Source organism: Symphodus melops (assembly GCF_947650265.1).
Source record: "Symphodus melops genome assembly, chromosome: 8".
In the NCBI taxonomy this organism is placed as follows: Eukaryota; Metazoa; Chordata; class Actinopteri; order Labriformes; family Labridae; genus Symphodus; species Symphodus melops.
In genome coordinates, this window is record NC_136698.1 from 23,097,739 (window position 1) to 23,118,722 (window position 20,984).

The following is a 20,984-nucleotide window of genomic DNA, read 5'->3' on the forward strand; positions in this document are numbered from 1 at the left end:
CAGCGACCCTCCTGTTCCAAACCCAAGTCCTTACAGACTGAGCTACTGCCACCCTGGTGCAAAGAAAATCTTCTCTTATGGTGAAACTATGAGTCTATCTATTTCTTCTTCATATTAAATGAGAACCATTCATAGTTTTCGGGCCCCTTTCAGTGATGGGCTCTTAGACTCCTCCTTACTTTTCTCCCTCTCACCCTGTGTGGGTGTGTAGAGGCTTTTTTGACTGATGTGGTCTACTGGGTAAATGACTTAGGCAGGGTGACATGTGCACCCACATGATTTAATTGAATTCACCTACCTATACTTAAAAGTATCACAAATCATGTTGCTTAATTTAGATAAAATGGGATTTTTCTTTTTTCTTTTTTTTCTTTTTTTGCTTATAGTTTCTTTAATTGTATCAAGTTTATTTTTTAGCTTATATTATTATTTTGGAGAGCTTATTGCAGTCCTTCTCATACATGATCCGGAATGACAATAAACCTCCTTGAATTCTTGTTCAAGGAGGGATTCAAGGAGCTGTGAAACCAGAGAATCACAAATGATGAGTTGAGCATAATCTGCCACACGTCAATAAAATGCTGTTGAAATAAGCCAAAGTTTCTAAGAGCACAATGTTACAAAAACAATGTCTATTTAGGGTCCGTTACTCTAAAGGGATTGAAACCTCTTTCATAACATAATCCTCCTGACATGATTCAGAGTCACTAATAGCGTGGGAGTGTATCTGGGTAAATGGGTGTGACAGTAAGCAAATCACAGTTAATAAGTCATGTTCCTATTTGGTGCACCTGCCACATCATGAAACTGGCCCTTAACCAGTAACTCAGCCAGAACACAACTGGTGGAACAAAGTGAAAAATTCCTAAGAAGTTCCCATTACAATGTCTACATACTAGTTTAAAAATTCATTTTATATATATATATATATATATATATATATATATATATATATAGGAATTACTTATATATAAGTAATTCACCTACAAATTATTTCTCATTTTATAGGTTGTGATTTCTTATTTTATTTAAAAATGTATTTAATTCATCAAAAAAATACAATTAAATACAAACATAAAATGTAGAATCTTGAATGAAAAGATTTCTTTAAAAAACTAGATCATGACAGAGACTGATTACATCGCTGTGTGTATTTAATGATCCTTTTATTTTCATTTGGTAGACTGAGATGTGTATGGAAGAGGATTAGGGCCAGGCGTGAAAAATAATGAGATGAGGAAAATATTTTTTTTCTTAATGAATATTGAGCAAAAAGTTGAAATGTTGAAAAAGGTGTTACATTTCTGAAAATAAAAATACAGTCAAAGGAATATATTTGAAATTTTACAGGTTGTAGATCAACATTTTTATTTTTTTCTCTCTATATTTATCTATATTTCTGTATTTTTTTATGCCTTTATTTAGAGATAGGTCAGTAGACAGAGTCAGAAGTCAGGGAGAGAGAAAGTGGGGGATGACTTGGAAAAGGAGCCACAGGTCATGATTCAAACCCGAGTCGCCTGTTTGGAGGACTACAGCCTCTGTATACAGGGTGCACACTAACCACTAGACTACTGGCGCCCCTTTTGCTTGATATTTTGATCTTTTTTCTCTGGGTTCCAACTTTTTTTTCAAATAGTACATAAACTTTATTCCATTTTCCCATTTTCTCTTTCTGCATTTTGCCTTTTTCTCTATATTTTATCATTATTCTGGATATTGTGTGTCCACCTAGACATTTTTCATATTCTCTCTCTCTCTCTCTCTCTCTCTCTCTCTCTGCTAACTTGAACCTGTACAACGTCATCTGCTTTTCAGCCTCTCTTTGAGCACAGGAGTGTCAGATGAACAACAAAAGACATGCGTCACTGCTCCCATGTAAAACCAGAAAAGTAGGTTTTATGACAGATTGGTATGTAAATCAAGGTTGTCTGCTTCGTCACATTTTCATTGGAGCTATTTTGCGCTTATGTGGTTCATCGTTGGTTTCTGTTGACTTCTCTCTTCTAATGAAAGCTGTGAAAACATGGCCTTTCTAGAATGAATAGAATATAACATTGTTTCCTTATTTGTTAGTTCTTTATTTAGGTTTGTTTTATTCTATTTGGACTAACTTCGGTCTGACGAACTTCATTATTATTTCTAAAAATTGTACTTATTTACTTGTCAACAGACAAGATGGACTAACTAAAAGACCACGAGACAAGACATTTTAAACCTTCAGTCTGGTTAAACAGAAGAATTATATCTCCCAGCAATGAACTTCAGGTAAGTTATGCAGATCAGATTAGATAGGTTGTACACATTCAGAAGTACAGGAAACTTGAAGCTTGATCTTTTCTTTGACTGAAACATTTGTAATGTACAGAGCTAATAGCAACAATATGTGCATTTTTCTATTTATTTGTGTCTTTCCAAGTTGAATACAAGCAACAACTGTTAAGAGGTCATTTGCTGTCTTTACATGTTGACATTATGTTTAATGTTAAAGATGCTCTTTTGCCTCCTGCTTTCATAACACACCGTCTTTTTTCTGACATCTGATCAAGTGCTGCCAGTTATTATAGTTTAACAACACCTTATCACAATGACCTCCCTCCTTTAAGTGACCCAAATCACTCAAGCAAAGCTCTCTATCTAAATAATTGTAAGCGCTCTAATTATGAGGAATTGCTGGGTCTTTCATGTTTTCATGCAGTGTGTTTAATTTCAATAACTAGTGGTGAAATGCAGTGTATACGTGGAGTATACCCACTTTTTTTCAGTCTCAAGGTTTACCGACTTTTAAATCTCCTCTGATTCAAACCATTAATTGAATGATCATATGAAGTAGAATGCTGAAATTCTTAGGATGTTGAAGGGATGAACCTCTTTACTCTCTCTAATTGGCTAGCACGCACACTAACTAAATATGAATATGTTTATCATCTGTTCGGTGGGACACTTAAATTAAACCCTAAATAATAAGAGGAAACTACTTCAGGCCCCACTGCACTGCTGGCAATAACTTTGTTTTAGTCCTGAATGCAGCATAAGATGTTCAGCAGTGAGATAAATAAATAAAAACACCTCTGCTTGTATATTTAGGAAATCTTTTCCACCCGTCTGAATGAATGAGAATGTGTTAGAGGTGCAGTTCCCCACTTCAAACACTTGGTGGCAGTGTTTCCTTGTGTCTACACTGAAGGCGCATGCGCCGTGCGATGTAAACACTTGGTAGGCCGCCGCCGCCGTGTGTGTCGGAGCTCCGCAGACATTTGTGTACACGTATCACCGATCACACGGCTGCATGGGCTGGACCGTAGAGTCAATGAGAACCAGCTAACTTAACGCTGGCTAGCTCTCAAGTGGAAACCTAGCTATGCTAACTTGGATGAGATATCTAATGTATTCAGCCGAAGTGTTTGAAAACACACGGCTTTTCTCATAAAAGTGGGATTTTACTTTCGTGCATGGGAAGCAGACGACGTTTGTTGCTGTCGGTCCAAAACACTTCAAGGTAAAAAAAAAAAAAAAAAAGATGTTCTTGTTTTTTTCGGGCTCCGTCTAATCACTGGGTTGAACACTTTCTCGTAAAGACACCTCTTGTTTTCGTTGTGATCAGTCGAGCTGAGTGGTGTGACAATCTGTTTTAAATGTAGTCAAACTTTGACATCACAATGTTAGCTTTTAGCACAGTTTGTAACTCCTGGCAACGGCTGTCTGCTGTTGATCAACTTCTTCACAGGCTTGCTGAGGACTCCGTTTACAGTAGCCTGGAAACAAACACGGAGCATTTGATGTGTTATGAAATATCAGATTAATTTTAATAGATGTTGTGTTTTACAGAAATGTTACCCCTCTGTAGCCCCGTTTAGCTCGCCGACATCACAGAGAAAGACAGAGCTGCATACTGTTCATGCGTTTCGTGCTCGAGCTCCATTTCAGCTCACAACACCGGCGAGCCGTACAAGGAGCGGAGACTTCTCCTGTCTGTAGTTTAACTGTCCTCGGTTTAATACATGCTTTCGATAAGTGAGCGCAGAGTTTGCAGCCTTACTGAGAAGGATCTCCTTTACTCAAAGTGCAGGAAAAGTGACTTGCAAGTTGCAGCAACAATAACGCAGCTCTGCAACCAGAGATGAAGTGGGCGATACACCCACACACGCAGGGAAATCCCCTTCACAGGATCCACTTGATAATCATGCGTTAAGATATCGTTTGGATGAAGTATTTGTGAGTCAATATGTTAACCTAAATAGTTGTGACGGTAATGTCAGTAATGTTCCCATTAATCATGGCAAGGAGCTTGACCTTTTACAGGTTCACATTATTTTTTGTCCATGTACTTGTTATGACACGTTGAAACTCATCCTAAATCTGTTTCAGAGCTGTGTCTCCTGAATAAATCATAGCCACCCTCTGTGTGATCCCCTGAGATATTTTCTGAAGCACTTTTTGGAAACCTCTTTTTAAAAAATGCTTCCCAGTAGATAACAAAAGGCAAAAGACAGAAAAGTCAAAGAAGTTTTTTTTTTTTTTTGGGGGGGGGGGGGGGGCGACAACTACTTTATTATGTATAATATATAATTAAATGTACATTTAAACCATATAGACAAACATACTGTCAAGTTGAGACAGAAAATTGGCTTCCTCTACAGGAACAAAACCGACTTTCCTATGTCTTGTAGGAAAAGGATTGTAGAGGCCATTTTCTTATCGGTCTTAGACGATGGTGATGCGATTTACAGGCATGCTGCCGAATCAACGCTCAGGCCCCTCGACTCTGTCTACTCATGTCTATAGATATGAGAGGGTTGGCTGGCCTTCTCTTGCGGAAAGCCACAAAAACATCGGCATCTATTCATTTTCAAAGCCCTGACTGCTAAACTGCCTCCATACATCACACACAGCCTTGTTGGAGTGGAACAGTACAACTGTTATATTCCACTGGTTCCAGTGATCGGCTCGTACTTAAGGTCACTCACACACATTCAGATTTGGGAAAGACTGCGTTTTCATTTGATGCTCCTGATTCCTGGAATGCAAGAAAATGAGGACTCAAAATGAGGACTCTGACTCTGCCTTTAAGGCCATAACGGACCACAGTTCATCAACTGTGTTCTTAACTGTGTGACTGTTGTCTTTGTTTGTTAATAGCTGATTACCTGTATCCCCTCTTCTATGCTGTGAACTGTGCTTCACTGCAAAGGAGGGAAACCTCAGCGTCTTTCGAGTTCAAATAAAGGTTTTAAAATGACCAGGGAAGAGTTAATGAAACAAACCTTTTTATACTGCTGACTTTTGAAAAGTTCAGAGTGAAGGGTGAAAAGAGAAAGGCACACAGGCATTACATGAGTCAGTAAGTCGTACTGTGAGACAAAGGATGGCCATGTCAGAGGATGCACATGTCAGTACTTGTTGCATTTATGACAAAAAGCTTCCCAAGCGTTTCTCAGACCCCCCCCCCCATAAATACCACTGGGAAGGTTTCAGAATTTATGCCTGCATTTCTTACAGTCTGAAATAATAACATATGTAAAGCTGCAGTATGATGGGGCGAAAGCAGAGAAGAAGCTGTGAAGTGTCCGAATAATTACGTGACTGCATTTCCCACACGTTTAACAGAATAGTTTGAAGCTGTCGTTTCTTTCTTTCATTGAGTCACGCTCTCAAACCCGCAGAATAAACTGGCTATGGCTACTGGCTGTGATTTGTGTGTTTGCGTTATTGATCGAAACATCCATTTTCCCACACCACACCAAGGCTACTTGTTGCAGTGCAGCTTATAACACAGGCCGAGGGTACAATGTTGGCCTGTGCTTTGAGCTCTCATACTGCGGCTGCAGAGAGAAGAATGGCTCGCAGCAACACCATTGAGATGCTGATTGTACACTGGGAAAGTCTGAGCTTCCTTCCCTGTTTAAAGTGAAAGGCCTTCGTAGCTCGGTGTGAGTGTGTTATTGTAAGTCAGGACTTTAATTCCCAGCATGCTCTCTGCTGCTGGGAGAGACACTCTGTTCTCATTCATCCCAGATGGGATTAGAGAGAATCTGACTTATTTTTCCCTGCGAATAAGTACATGTCTGAATGTTTTAGTTTGCATTTGTAGTACTTCTCTTCACAGGATGCAACAGTCTTCTTTTTTTTTTTACCTGCTCTTTTTTTAGTCCGCATGAAGTCGACGCTCGCTGCTGTGAAATCAATTTTGAATTTGAAATGAGCAGTGAGGAAGTGCTTCTCTGTTCTTCCTTTGGTCTTTCTCACTTCCCCAATCGTCCTGCCTTGCTGAGGCTTTCTTCTCGTCGAGCTGCGTTTCATTAGCTATGCGCATTGCATCTCAGGGCCCTCTTTGAGGTCTTTGGCAAACAAAAGCAGCAGTAGTCTGTGTACCCAGGATTTATAGGGAGGCTTTGCTTCACTTGGCTGGGCTTACTCCAAGGAATGTCTCCTAAGGACACCTGGACACGGGCATTCTGAACCTTTTCAAACAGCAGATCCTTCCTGAGGTTTATTTTGAAGAGCACACAGAAAGCAGACAGGCCTCAGTTCACTCAGGTGGACTTCAGTCAACATGATCATCTCTTCTCTGCTCGCTTGTGTCTGCATGGCAACCTCAGGCCCAGACGATGATGACCTGTGAGTGTCAAACAACAAAAAGGATAAGGATAAAACTTTATTGATCCCCAGATGGTGGAAATTTGGGTGTCACAGCAGCTCCAAAAACAGTAAAACAGGCGATAGAAACAGCATCAATAGCAAAAAGGACAGCGAGGAGCAAGTTTACATAAATTAAATAAATGGGTTAAAAAAAATACAATAAACTTAAATAATACAAGGCGTAAACACAATGTACACTTCTGCTCGTGGAAAGACAGATCAGGTGTTAAAACACAGTGTGTAACATTAATGATACAGATGATGAGTCATGTGGTGATGCTGTTAGAAACAGAGTTGGATGTGCTGACAGAAACTTTCACGCAAGATGCTATTAGAGGAGTGAGATCGCTCATGTTCTCCGGTGAGTCGGTTAGATTTGTCGTTGCAGTCTCCTGTCATTAAATCAGTGTGGCTGTAAAGATGAGGTTCAGTTCATTCACTCTGCTGTTCAGGGTCATGTGGTCACAGCGGGTGGGTTCCATCACATATGAATGTGAATCATTCGATGTCGTCTTTGACTGTTTTTCTGCTGCTGGTCGACATGTGAGTGAGCGTGGCGTGCATACAGCTGATGAGTATGGGAGCCGTGTAAAGAGAAGTTTGCTACTGGTGTTGACGTCGTTCTTTATGTCATGACAGTCTGAGCTCATGAATGTAACCAGCTATTTTAAACGCCACGTTATGGTGGTCAGTCAGTATTCTTTGCTGCATGTTTGGGAAAACTCAAAAAGCTCTGTGAGTAGTTTGTGTGTCATGTTGATGACATTCATCCCTGCAGTCAAACGCCGACGTGTCAACTCTTTATAGAAGTATAAAATATGTCAGACTTGTTAAAATGATCTCTTTGACATTTCCAACATTCTCAAGTATTACTCTCCAAACATTTTTTTTTTTTAACTAAGGAAGCATCACCTGTTGTTGTTCCGTGTGACCCGTGTTGACTTAGAGCCGGCGGCCTGCAGGAGGCACAGGAGGAGGCTCTGTTAGCTTAGCTGTCATGTGTATGTCATGTTGCTGGAGAAGGTCAGTAAATATTCGACTCATAGTGACAGCTCAGGAACAGGGTGTTGCTCCAACTTCCTGTTTGTCTTTATTTCAGAACAGACTTAACGAAGCCTGCGTGATGTAGAGACCCCACGTGTGTCAGGATGCAGAAATCCTACTTTATATCCTAACTCTGTGAACATGATTGTTTATTGTGCTCAGGACTTGAGGAGGAGTAAACTTTCTCTTAATTTGACTTTTCATTCCGACATGTTGTCACATTATTAAACCAGCGATGTTGCGTTTATCTTTTCATGTTTTTTTTTTGTAAGATTTATTTTTGGCAGTTTTTTTTATGCCTTTATTATAGAGGGAGGAAAGTGGACAGAGTTGGAAAGGGGGAGAGACATGCGGGAAATGGGCCACAGGCCGGACGCGAACCCGGGCCGCCCGCGCGCGAGGACTGAGCCTCAATACGTGGGATCACGCGCACTGCCCCCTTTTCATGTTTTTTTTCACAAATCCACGAACTGCCTGAATTTGAATTTTTTTTTTTTTTTTTTTTTTTGGGCCTTTTTGCCTTTAATGATAGAGGGAGGAAGGTGGATAGAGTCGGAAAGGGGGGAGAGAGTGGGGAGAGACATGCGGGAAATGGGCCACAGGCCGGACGCGAACCCGGGCCGCCCGCGCGCGAGGACTGAGCCTCAATACGTGGGGCCGCGCGCACTGCCGCTGCGCCACCGGCGACCCCTGAATTTGAATTCTGACCTGGACTCTTATCCTGCCAGCGCCTTGTGAAAGTTGTGTGTGTAGACGACAGGGTGAGCTGATGTGTGAACACAACGTGTGTAAATCGCTCAGGATAATTCCCCACAGAGATGCAGGCGGCAGACAGTGATGTCACACAGACGGAGTCACGGTCTTATTGAAGCCATTTCAGACTTTTTCTCTGCTTGAAAAGAATGTGACTTTGTTTTTGTACCAAAGAAGACTGACTGTGTTTCATGTGCCTTTTACAACTCTGAATATCTCTTTTTTCCAATAGCACATGAATGCACCAAAACTCCTCTCCTTCAGTGTGGTGTGACACTGTGCATTCTGGGAGTTGTTGTCTTATATCCACATGAGACAAAAACACAATTTCTGTTTTCTCTGTCATGAAGGCAACAAATTCAAAATGATTCATTTGGACTACATCTATGACCCAGTCTGACTACAGATCCAGTCATATCCAACATCCACGTATCATATCGTATATCGCCCAGCACTAACTGTTACAACAGTGAATACACCCAATAACACATAGCATTGATTAAAAAGCATCAGCTGTCATTCTAGTGATCCACTGTGACGCCATCTTGGATTTCCTCAGCGTCCTTTTTTTTTATCTCGATAACTGAGAAACCCGCCTCTGTCTGACAGCGAACACGTCTAACAGAGACATCAGATAGATTTCATGACAACAGCTTTATAAGCGCCATGACAACCGCATCACCACAAGACAGTCTTATGACCTCAACTTGTTTCATGTTTAAGAATACAACATAAGCTGTACTGTTCATCTCCATCTTTCAATGGTTTCATTGAAAGAAAATTGAAAGAAAAAAAAACTCAACCTCACAGTTTGTTTGGCTTTTTGCTGACATTAAATATTTCTGTTTTCATGTACGCAAACACTGAAGGATTTGTTCTGACCCCAGAGGCTATCAATCAAAACAATAACACGATATGACCTTCCAAAACGAACTGTGAGTCGACCGACGGGTGACACCGGCCTGAGGAAGAGAAGATCATGACGTTTGTTAGCTCAGCAGCACAAACAGCAACAGAACGAAAGCTTTCGGCAGGAGTTCTCGCTTTCTTATGCAGCAGTCTTTGACCTAACAGCCGAGTGTTTCCATGGCAACGATAAACATATGTTGTCTGTGATTGCAGCTGTGTCACTGGGGCCGTAACAAAAGACAGAGTCCTGTTACAACTTGAAAATGACAGATTGGTCACCCTTTTAAAATATCAATCTGATTATAACTTCTAATTGTTTTCTTGACAAACCTGTTGGTATTGAAGCCATCAGAGCTGAAACACAATCACCACGTTTGCTGTTTAAGATGTACTTTATTCACCCTGCATGGGGAAATTCAACTCCATTTGAATGAACTGTAATAATGATTCGGCCTCCTTCTCTGTGTGCTCTTACAGTCACTCTGCTTCTCCACCAACATAGATGATCAGTGTGTAGCGTAGCACATTCCTACCTAACACCGCACTAACCACAAACTTTTCCTCGCCTCTCTGTGTTTCTCTCTGTTTCCTTTGTGTCTTTGTTCTCAGAGAAAAGTGACTCATGGTGTTTTACAGAGTGAAATGCATGCAATGATTTTTTTTTTGGTCTGTTGCCTGGTGGCAGCACCCAGACTTCCTGCTGAGGTGGAACTGAACGCTCGAGTAATTCCCTTTTCTCTCAGGTGTTATTTGAGGTGAACGTCATATAACACGTATTGAATGTAGAAGGAACACTTCCTGCACTCCTGGATTCAGCAGGAGCCTTTAAAGAAGGACTTTCTTACACACAGAGTACTTTGACCCCTCCTGACTGTATGATCAGCATATGACCACAGAGCAGAGTGTCATTAAAGCGGTCGAAGGTCCAGATGAGTGGATTACCTCAAGGAGAGACTCGTTGCTGCTGTTTTAAATGAGCCCATTTTAATTTTTCGCTCTCTTTAAGAACACAAACAGGATGTCCTCATGGGGTATGTTAGTGCTTGTAAGCCAATGATGTTGGATTTATGAGAAGAGTAGAGATTTTATCTGTAATATATTCACAGCATTCATCTTTCATGCCAAGCTGTCATTAGGGGTTGTGTCGACGACCAACAGTGGCTCATGTTAAAGTAATAAAATGTGATACTGTGATTTATCTTGTCGCGCGTTATGGGGCTTTCACATGTGTGAATACAAACAGCAGGAGTTTCTCCTGCCACACCCTGAGAATTTTTTTTTTTTTTGTTGCAGCAAGTCCGAGTGAGCTGACGTGAGAACGCAGCAGGACATTCTGTGGAGAATTCACCTCCACCCACTGGGTGGGGTGGGGGGGGAGAGGGGGGGCCGGACATGTATATACTGTGACTGCTGCACGGTGCATAGTGTATTTATGCGACCACTACGGTCTCTGTACACGTAATCAAACTACTGCATTACATTTACTGTTTGTCAGTAGGCTGCTCTCTACTCTTTTGTTGATAATGTTGTTCCATTAAACTTGAATTGCCCCCCCGGAGACAAATAAAGTGTTTGGAATTGAACAGCTTTGTTATAAAAGTAGATATTCAGTCATGGTAGCATCGTGTAGCGGATTCTGTTGCTTCATCCACTAGCTACTGTTTTTTAACGTCACACTAAAGCCCCGTTTCCACACAGCAGTCTGGTACGGTTTGGTTCGATTAAGCCCGATCCCGTTTGCGTTTCCACAGCCACCCGTGCCCTATTTGGTAGGCGGCGTGTAAGCCAGATGCCGATAGCCGCTACGTAATAGCATCACATGATAGCAGCTAACCGCTAACTAATAAATTCCACAAAGGAGAAAAACACAATCAAGCTTTGTTTCAGAGAAGGCTGTGTGTGGCAAATACAGACGTAAACAATCGGCTGTGTGTTACAGTCAATGGGTTAAACACGGCAGAGTTTTGTTTGCTGATGTCACACGGGAAGTGACGATTCTTTCGACCTATCAGCGGACTGCAGTATTTAGCTCCACCTTTTCAGGTCGGCTCGATATTCTTGGCACCCCAACGGAAGGGTCCCAAAAAGTGGGACGGTACGGATCAGTTATTTGGGAAGCTTTCCTGGGATTAGTCGATGGAAATACCGCAAAATGCACGCCGTACCGAGACGAACCGATCCGAACCGCTCGGTGGAAATGGGGCTTTTAAGACTTCATTAAACAGACCCGGGCCGTCCCCTTTCAAGGACTACAGCCTCTGTACAAACAGATTACCTCCAGCATTGTAGGAAACCTGTATAGTGCTGAAGACTGAAGTTTAGTACTTAACTAACGTTCTCCTCCGTGTTCCACAGGTGGCGACAGACAAAGTTGCTGGTAAGCTGAGTTCTACTCTCTCATGGGTGAAGAACTCGGTGTCCCACACGGTCAGTCAGATGGCGAGCCAGGTGGCCACTCCCACTTCCCTGCAGACCACTGATACCTCATCCTCCACGTCTCTGTCCTCGCCTGGCCTCTCGCCGTCCTCACCGGCGCAGCTCAGCCCTGACGATGTGGAGCTGCTCGCCAAGCTCGAAGAGCAGAACAGGTAAACGGTTTGCCTCTGAAGCGTCTTCTGTCCGTCACTGTCACTCTTTGTACTCGAGGTCAAGGCGCCAGGGGGGATTTTCTTCAAATGCACTTTGAGATTAAAAATCTGTTTTATAAAAGAGACCTGGTAAAGCAACAGCCAAACACAATCACATTAAGAGACAACAAAACACAACATGGGGAAAACACAACAATAAACAATCAACAACTTAAACAACAGAACATGTTTAAATCACGCACATTTTGAAGTTGAATGTACGTCAGACTGTAAAGGAATAACTGCCATCTTCTACCCTCATTAGAGCTGAAGAAGTAAAAACATGGCTCTACATGGAGCTGCAGGGAATTAGTCACAGGACTTTCACACTCCTGGTGTTTCCAAGAGGAGCTGTGTGTGTGTTTGTGTGTGAACGCAAACAGAGCCTCCCTGGAGTTTCTCCTGCCAGACGCCGAGTATTTGTTCTGCAGCGAGTTTGTGTGAGCTGATGTGAACGCAGCGGGATATTATCCGGAGAATTCACCTGGAGCCAGTATCCGAGGGGAGTGAGGTTGATGTGCTGTGACTGAAACCACAGCATAATGTTTTCTGTTGGTCAGTATGTTCTTTTCTGTTGTCTTTGTAGACGTTGTGATTCTGTTATACTGCAAACCAGAGACCAAGTCAGACATTGATTGTAATGTTATTTATAACAGACAATCTTTTGCTTTTGGATTTCGGTTATTTTACTGACTTTGCACCTTGAGTGAAGTATTTAAAGCTGGTTTAGATGAAGCCTGACTGGCTCGTACGTTTATGTGATGTTTGCGATATACCTGGGACAGCATGTTTAAAGGCCAAGATGTTTGGGGTGACAGCTTGTCCTCTAGCAAACGAAGAGATTATGAAAGAGACTGAAAACAAAAGCACATTTGTAGTTGAGGCCAACATTAAAATATCCCCCAGTGGATTTCCAAGTGGACTGGTTTTCCATAGATTATTCTTTTGAATGATTGTGATTTATTGTGTTAGTGCTGTCAGGGTGGTAGGGATGCACCAATCAGTTAGGTTTCAGACAGTATCGGCCCTGTTGACAGACATTATATCACGTCAGCCAATGGAATGAGCCGAGGTCAGTTGCGAATGTTTTTTGTTGTGTCCAGTCGATTTCAGTGCTGACGTCTATGGTGAACTACTGATTAAGAGAAGAAGTGTTTTATTTAGCAGAAGAGGTCACCTTTGTTTTTATTGTCAAACATGAACAGATGTTGTCATTCTGAAAAGTTTTACACCAAAAGAAGTCATGAAACAAACATCTACAGTTAGCTAAAGTATTATTTCAACCATCGATGTCAGCCCTGATTTTCCTAATTGATGCGTCTCTAGGTAGTTTCCGATGGAGAAAAATTGGTAGGACTGACTCTTAGTTGTAGAGCTGAAACGATTCCTCGAATAATTCGATTACAAAAATTTATCGTGGAATTTTTGCTGCCTCGAGGCCTCGTAAAGTTTTATTATTAGTTTTATGGATTTTAGTTTTTAGTCTGCAATGTTAATGCGGAGTGGGGGGGGAGGGGTGGCAAGCAAATGTATATGTAAAGTTTCTCAATTTCCTGATCTGACAAAATGATTGATTCTGTGATTGATTCAACAGAACATAATGCTTTCTTGATTAAACATACTGTAACAGATGTGTAGGCCACACAAAAACACTATTTGTTATTTCAGCCGTTAAAACATGTTTGGCCTGTATTTTTCATCTACCCGCCACCTTGACCAGTTAATTTGGGACCCTGTCAGTAATATGGTGAGTGTCAACAGCTGTAGAGCAGAGGTGATTGGTTGTAACAAGCAGGCATTACCACGGTAGCTGCAAAGACTACAAGCAGGTTTGCAGGGACGACCCGAGACGAGTTAAACCTTAATGAAGCAAAAGTATGATTTATTTGATTACTTGATTAATCGATCGGGATATTCGATAGAATACTTGATTACTAAAATATTCGATAGCTGCAGCTCTTCTTAGTTGTCATGGTAATTAGTGCGAGTCTTCAGACTGCTGTTAGCGTCTTTACAATCATGCACTCAATGATGCAAGCTTTGTTGCCATAGACAACATAAACAATCATTTTCTTGGTTTTCAATCCTGTAACGTTTCATCGTATTTATTCTACCTTCGCCGATGTTTCTGTGATTTGAGTAGAAGTTGACTTGGGAAGGCCTTAAAACGCCTTCCATTTAACTTGGACTATCTTTGATGCACCCTGCTAGAAGGAACGATTGGTCAAATCTTTGTATTGAACCAACTCCCACTGATGAAAGTCCAGTACAGTCGCACTCTTGTTTGGTAAGACGCATTGTAATCCTCGCTCCGTCTCTGAGGTGTTCATTGTTCACATCAGAATAAAGCACTGACGGAGGATGACGTGACGCCCCTCTTTGGCCGACTCTGTGAATTCCTCCTCCGTTGTTTCTCTCACCCATGGCGAGTGCAGTCAGTGTCAGCATGGAAACCAAGCGAGCCGTTCAGAGTTCAGGACTGTGTCACAGAGAAGAGGAGACAGCTCGGCTCTGTCGAACTCGGAGGTCGGTGACTCATCGTTACGCCCACAACAGCTCCCGCTCCACACTGCAGAGTGACACACACACAGGGAAGATCAGAACCATCGACACAAGTGTTTAATTTTCCTTCTGATATATTTTATGAAGCGCTGAGCAGACCTCCATCTGGGGAACAGAAGTTACATTCTCATGAGGCTCATATGACATCACAGCACCAAGACACGCCTTTGCAAGTCTGCCATGAGGCTATTAAGGATGAATACAAATTAAAATAAAAGGTGGAAACTTGTTTACAACTCACATACAGGGGGGCTGAAACGTAGAGAGAGTGGCTCAGATGGCCTAGTGGTAAGGTGCCTCATGCACGGAGGCCAAAATATTAATTGTGTTCCATTTCATCTCGGAAGTCTGAAATTCTGAGTTCCTATGCAGAAGTGTTAACTGGAACGTTCCCTGAAGTCGAAATTCTGACTCGAAAAATTCAGAAAATTCAGTAGCCCCGGTTCAAATCCAACATGGCTGCTACGTGCATCAGTATTAACATTAAAGCTGTAACTACTTTTACTATTAACTACAGTCTTTAATATCCACTTGCGTTGCTCTTTTTCTGTGATGAAGTCAATCACACCGATGATATCATGGACATGTTGTCATGTTATTTACGCAGTGTGTTGTTATTATCTGGTATTAGCTAACAAAAAAAAGGTACTCCATATTGTCCTTGTTGCTTTTCCGACTTGCAACTCGGGTGTGACGTCTAAGGTGAATGGAGCCTGGGTTCAGGTTTGACCAGCAGCTCCCTGAGCTCCAACTCAGCATCCACTGTCCTTTCCAAACGTAGGCTGAACGCCCCTTAAAATCCATCTTAGAAAGAAATAGGAAGTAAGAGAGAGCGAGAGAGAACCAGTCAGGATTTCCATAGTCATAAAAACAGCATGACATGTTTGAAGTTTGTTTTCCCGGCCTGCGAGGGGGCGGGTATGGAAAAAGTACACCGGTATGGAATGCATTAATTTAATTATGTTTGACAGCAGCACTTCTGAATCAACAGTCAACTTAAAAGAAGTGACTTGTTAGGTAATTCATCAATACTTCAGGGGTCAGGGAGAGTCCAGTTAGAGAGGAGGCCATAAAAAGTCTGCTGTTTGATTTATACAGATTTAAATATGAGAGAAAAACATGTGTGGAAAATGAGCAAGAAGGAGAACCTGATGAAGAAGCGCCAGATTGTAATAGATGAAATAAGTATTTTTGGTGTTTTTCTTCACATTAAAAAATAACTGCAGCAAATTAGAGTGTTAGAAAATCTCCTACAATCAGGAGTGCTGAAAGTTTCCCGAGATGAAAAACCTCTCCTGCAGGTTGAACAAAGTGTGGAGCTCTTTGCTATTCATGTTTGTATTACAGATACTGCGATGAATCCTGCTCCTGCTTACCAAGTGTTTGTGTGTTTGGTGAGGCCTTTGTACCCTACAGAGCAGATAAAAGGCACAAGCATTCACTCGATCACTTCACACAGACCAGGAAGTCCCACGCTGACTGCTCCTTTCTGGAGATCAGACATGCCTCTGCTTCAGAATCCATGAAAACACGAGGCATAAGGATAACATCATGAATCTTTCTTGGTAAGGTGGATTGTACCTTTGACTTGTTCTCCCGATTCTGGCAAACTGCAAAAGGATTTCATGAATGAAAAGCAGCTTGTCTTTGACGAGAGTGTTCCCGTTGAATGTTGTTTTTTGCTCTAAACTCAAAGTTTCACTCAAAACGTCTTTTAGAAAAGCTGTGAATGATTCTTCGTGAAGTCAAATTCTCCGTACGTTTTGGGGTATTTTTTGTTTGTAAAGCGTCTGACTTGTGTTTGGACACTGGTGAATTATTAGCAGGGGTGTAAGTCTGTTGAGGTTCACGTGTAACACAGGCTAAGTGTGCAGTGTGGAGCTGACTGAAATGTTTCAAACATTTCGACATTTCTGTTGCAGTGCAGCTCATAGGCTAGACTTTGTCTTACAACTACAGCTGAATCTAAGTTAAGAAGCTCTGTCGCTGCTGCCTGCTCTTTCTGGTCGTCCATGTCTCTCTCTCTCTCCCCCTCCCTCCCGCCCGACCCACATTTGGCAGTAATCCTAGCCAATGTGGGAGCACCCTCAGTGACATCACAGGCTCCAGTGCAGAAGCCCTGGTCTTTTTTTTTTTTTTTTTTCCGAGATCAGATGTCTGAGTCTTTGTGTGTCTGTCATGAGCTCCTCTGTGCTGCACAGGTTGGGTGTCACAGCTTCTCTCCTGTGCACGCTGATCCCTGATCAGGTCACTCTGTCACTAACTCCAATTACAAACTGATAAGAGTGATACAGCGCAAGATCGACCCGCTGACAGCAAAGTGCTCGAGCTCTTTATCCCCACAAATGCAGATGGGATGCATGGGAACTATAGAATCATAAGTGATGGACATATGATCATCAAAACAAACTCCTGCAGAGGTGTTGTTGCCTTTCATGTGTTTTTATTTCAGTTTTTTAATCTATATAACGCAGCACCTTCATGACTGAAGCTTACAGCTTCCAGTTCCTGCTGCATCAATATTTAGTTGAGCGTTCACTTTTCACGTTGTCCTTCTTCTTCTTCTTCTTCTGCTTTCTTCTTTGACATCACTGATGTGTGGAAGGTACTAGTGTGTGTGAGGCTACAAGAAAAAAAAACTGGTGGCGTTAATGACAAATGTTGCAAGAACTGAACCAATCAGAACAGTCCAGAGCTGAAAGCTTCATTCTCAAAAAGGTCCCTGTTGTTGTAAAGCACTCGCACCAAGAACAGTTGTGTTTTTCTTATTTGGGGGGGGGGGGGAATGTTCCTGAGTTTAACTAGCGACCCCAGACATCTGAAACACGTTCAGCTTTCTGCTCAAATGGATTTGTTTTCAATCGTCTTCAAGTCAATTGTCTTCTACTGTGTCATAGGGCTGGACAATGTATCATGTTTTTATTAGGGGTGGGACTTGATTAAAACATTTTAACTGATTAACTCAGGGGCTTTCTAATTAATTAATCGCATTTTAAGTGCATCAATTTGTCATATTTCAATGAGTTGTTGTTGTTGATTTGTTATTGTTTTTTTCTACTGATTAATACTTGTAAAAGCACTTTGTGACCTTGTGCTGTGAAAGGTGCTATATAAATAAACTTTACTTACTTACATTATTTGCCCTAAAAGCAACACTTCTCAATCTGAAAGGATTTTGGTGGATGAATGAATGCAATGCATCCAACTTTACTTGTTTCTCAGTTTCATAAAGCTGTTGGCTCTTGTTTGAAATAGTTTTTCTGCACAGCAGCTGGAAAGTTGGATCACATGTTGCTATCTGTAGCACATTTTCTAACCCCCTTATCTTCTCCCACTAATAGTGGTCTACAGACCAGAGCGATCAATTCAGCGAGTGAATTTGTAAGTTTGTCAGACGTTGAATTACTCATTTTGGTCCTGAAGTCATTTGGTCGAGTTTAGGCTGCAAACACTTGTTTGTACTTGTGGCGAAGCTAGTGAAAAGCTAGCACAAAGCTAGTGCGTAGAGTCATTGTCTCTCAACCGGAAGGTCGAGGGTTCAATCCCCATCTCCTGCGAGCAACATGTCCGATGTGTCCTTGGGCAAGACACTTAACCCTGAATTGCTCCCCCTGCTCTGTCAGCAGTTTGCTGCTCCTGTGGTCGAACGCTTGGTGAGCTAATTGCCCCACGGGGACAAATAGAGTTTCGAAAAGACAAACAGTCCTGCGCTGTTTATGAGGCAAACTGTGATTAAATGCGTTACAAAAATTTTACGTGATTATTTTCTTGTCATTAATTAATCATAATTAACATGTTAAAGTCCCACCCCTAGTTTATATGTACGGTATATATATATGTATGTATGTGTGTGTGTGTGTGTGTGTGTGTGTGTGTGTGTACACACACACACACACACACATATATACATATTTTAGGGGAAGCCCATTTGAATTCTTTGTGACCCCACTTGGGGTCAGGTCTTCAAGTCTGGGAATGTCTGCAGTACTGGGACTGATGAACAAAACCCAGAACCTTGAAACTGTTATTAAAGTTATTGTGTCCTCACCTCTGAGTAAACTGGAGTCAGATGTGGTTTAAAAACTCGACATGTGGGAGTCAGCAGCTGTGTGGTTTATGAACTGGCTGTGCTTTCAGTCTATAACGCTGTAATACATCAGTGCTAAGTGGCTTAAAAATGAGCGGTCCATTTTTAGCTCTACTCCAGAAGTGTGGGCAGCTTTGATTTCAACACGGGATGTGGTTTGTCTGTTTGCTTCAATCTCAGCTTGCAGATTGTCTGGCACTGATTCTCCTTTTAGCAGGACTCGTGTCAGCACCTGTGCATGAGGGCTGCTGCTAGCTTTAACACAAAGTGAGTGCAGTGATTGATCATCTTTCTCTCATGACAGAACATTTCTGTCCTGAGTGGAGCGGTGTCAGTGTTCTCCAGATGTGAAGCCGTTTGAAACCTTTGGAAGGTTAAGAGTTGATGTGTGGTCACGTGGAGTCCATGATGTGGAGGTCTTACACCTCCCTACACTTCTTGTTTTTATTATTATTATTATCATTATTGTGAAATGAGATACTCTTGCATGTAGTCATCGTCAGCTACAGATGAGTTGGGTTGTGGTTTGAACATTAGCAGAGGTAACTGAACATTTCAAACTGTGATTTGACGTTTTCACAGTTTGCATGAAAGTCAGGTTATTCCAACTGTAAAGTTCAAACTCAGAGTCGACTGATTATTGACTTGGCCGTCTAACTGGGTCTGACGTTCAGCACTTGGACGATCATCTTTTGTGGGCGGAGCTCCTGTGAGCGCGCCCTGAGGTGCAGGTTCGGCACGCCGATTTTCCAAATGTGTGCAGCACCTCTTCTTCAACTTACATTCATGCATTTATTACACCAGCACACAACTGTGAAGTACAGGATGTGTGTAGTAACAACATTGTGTCTGAACAACAGCTTCACATCCATTACAGATTTAATAGTCGTACGGTGTCCTATAATAGTTTTCCAGACTTTTCCTAATTGTTCATAGAGACAAAGATGGAGACAATGTTGTTGTTCACATTGAATAACGTTCCCCCTCTTTGCCTTCACTACAGGCTGTTGGAGACAGACAGCAAGTCGCTGCGCTCCATGAACGGCTCCAGACGTAACAGTGGCTCCTCCCTGGTGTCCAGCTCCTCCGCCTCCTCCAACCTCTCGCACCTGGAGGAGGACACGTGGATCATGTGGGGACGTATCGTCAACGAGTGGGAGGAGGTGCGCAAAAAGAAGGAGAAGCAGCTTAAGGTGAGACGAGCGCACATGACTACTTGTTGAGTGACTGCCGAGTCCCGTGCAGACCTGATGAACAGCTTCCTGAGACACATTTACTCCGGCCAAGGCCAAGGCTGATGTTTCATCAGTGTTTTTTTTAAAATCGTCCCTTTTTATTGTTATGATAGAAAAACAGAGCCGCAGAAAGAGACTGGACTAAAACAGAAACTTTCTAAGAAAGTGAAGATGCGGTCAGCTCCGTCTCACTTGTGTTGTCTCTTCACTTGAACGCTACAACGGCTCCATTTGTTGACATGGTGACTCGGCCCTTCTCTAAGGTTATCTTATTCCGGGGTGACCCTGAAGTGCTGTCCTTGAATCTATTTTAGCTCCTGACATTTGCCTCTAATTTTAGTCTGTTTGTTTCTACTCCCTGAAGTCTTGTGATAATCACTGTCTCTGCCATAACCCTGTTGTGAAGTTGCTTTGATAACTGTGTGATAAACGGGGACGAGTCATCACAGGGAGTCCGTTAGCTGCCTGCAGCTACCTCACCAACAAAAGACTGAAGTGAACGAGCTATTTAAGGGCATGAAAACTGCCGACTCATCAAAACAAAGGATTCTTTCGCTATAGGCCCAATCAACAGGAGCAACAGACGCTGCTCTCCTACAGCTCTATGCAGACAACATTAAAGTCAGGCAGTTCCTCGAACGTAGCAGTGCAGCCTGTACACGAGAGAGCTACAAGATCACGCAGGAACAAAGAGAAAAACACAAAGAACATGTCTCTTCCACTCTCTAAAGATGAGCTGCTGCTCCTCCTGTGTCTCTGTTGATCTCATGGTGTCAAAGTGACGATGTGGTATCTACAATCAGGAGTCTGTATATTGGGTTTCATTTTCAAATTGACCGGATACTCTGCGCGTTCCCTTGTCTGACTTCCAGTCAGGGTGGATTTAGTCAGTTGGGCTTGATGTGTTCTCGCAGCTGGCTGCGTCAAAAAATAGACATGGAATATGAAGCGTAGCAGAGCGGGCTGCTGTTGCTGGCCCGTGAAGTAAAAACAAAAGCATCGATTAGAGTGGCGGCAAACGCAGCGATGACGGACGGTGGCACCATGTCCTACGTAGAAATTGGATGTTGTTCATCTGTGTTGTCAAGCTAGCTATAATCACTACGTTTGGAACTCCCACCTATCTGA

At 42.2% G+C, this 20,984-nt stretch overlaps 1 protein-coding gene across 3 annotated transcripts in view; it reads left to right on the top strand.

Moving 5' to 3' along the window:
• The first annotated feature begins 3,194 nt into the window (after positions 1-3,194).
• The window catches only part of evi5b (ecotropic viral integration site 5b), a 40,427-nt gene continuing 22,637 nt past the window's right edge, over positions 3,195-20,984 (top strand). For 2 of the 3 annotated variants that reach the window (XM_079350979.1, XM_079350980.1), the window contains exons 1-3: positions 3,195-3,499; positions 11,701-11,933; positions 19,625-19,814. In XM_079350979.1, coding sequence (XP_079207105.1) covers positions 11,782-11,933; positions 19,625-19,814 — 342 coding nt within the window. In that variant the 5' untranslated portion in view covers positions 3,195-3,499; positions 11,701-11,781. The remainder of the gene's footprint in view (positions 3,500-11,700; positions 11,934-19,624; positions 19,815-20,984) is intronic. The other variant, XM_079350981.1, reaches the window with a different exon arrangement.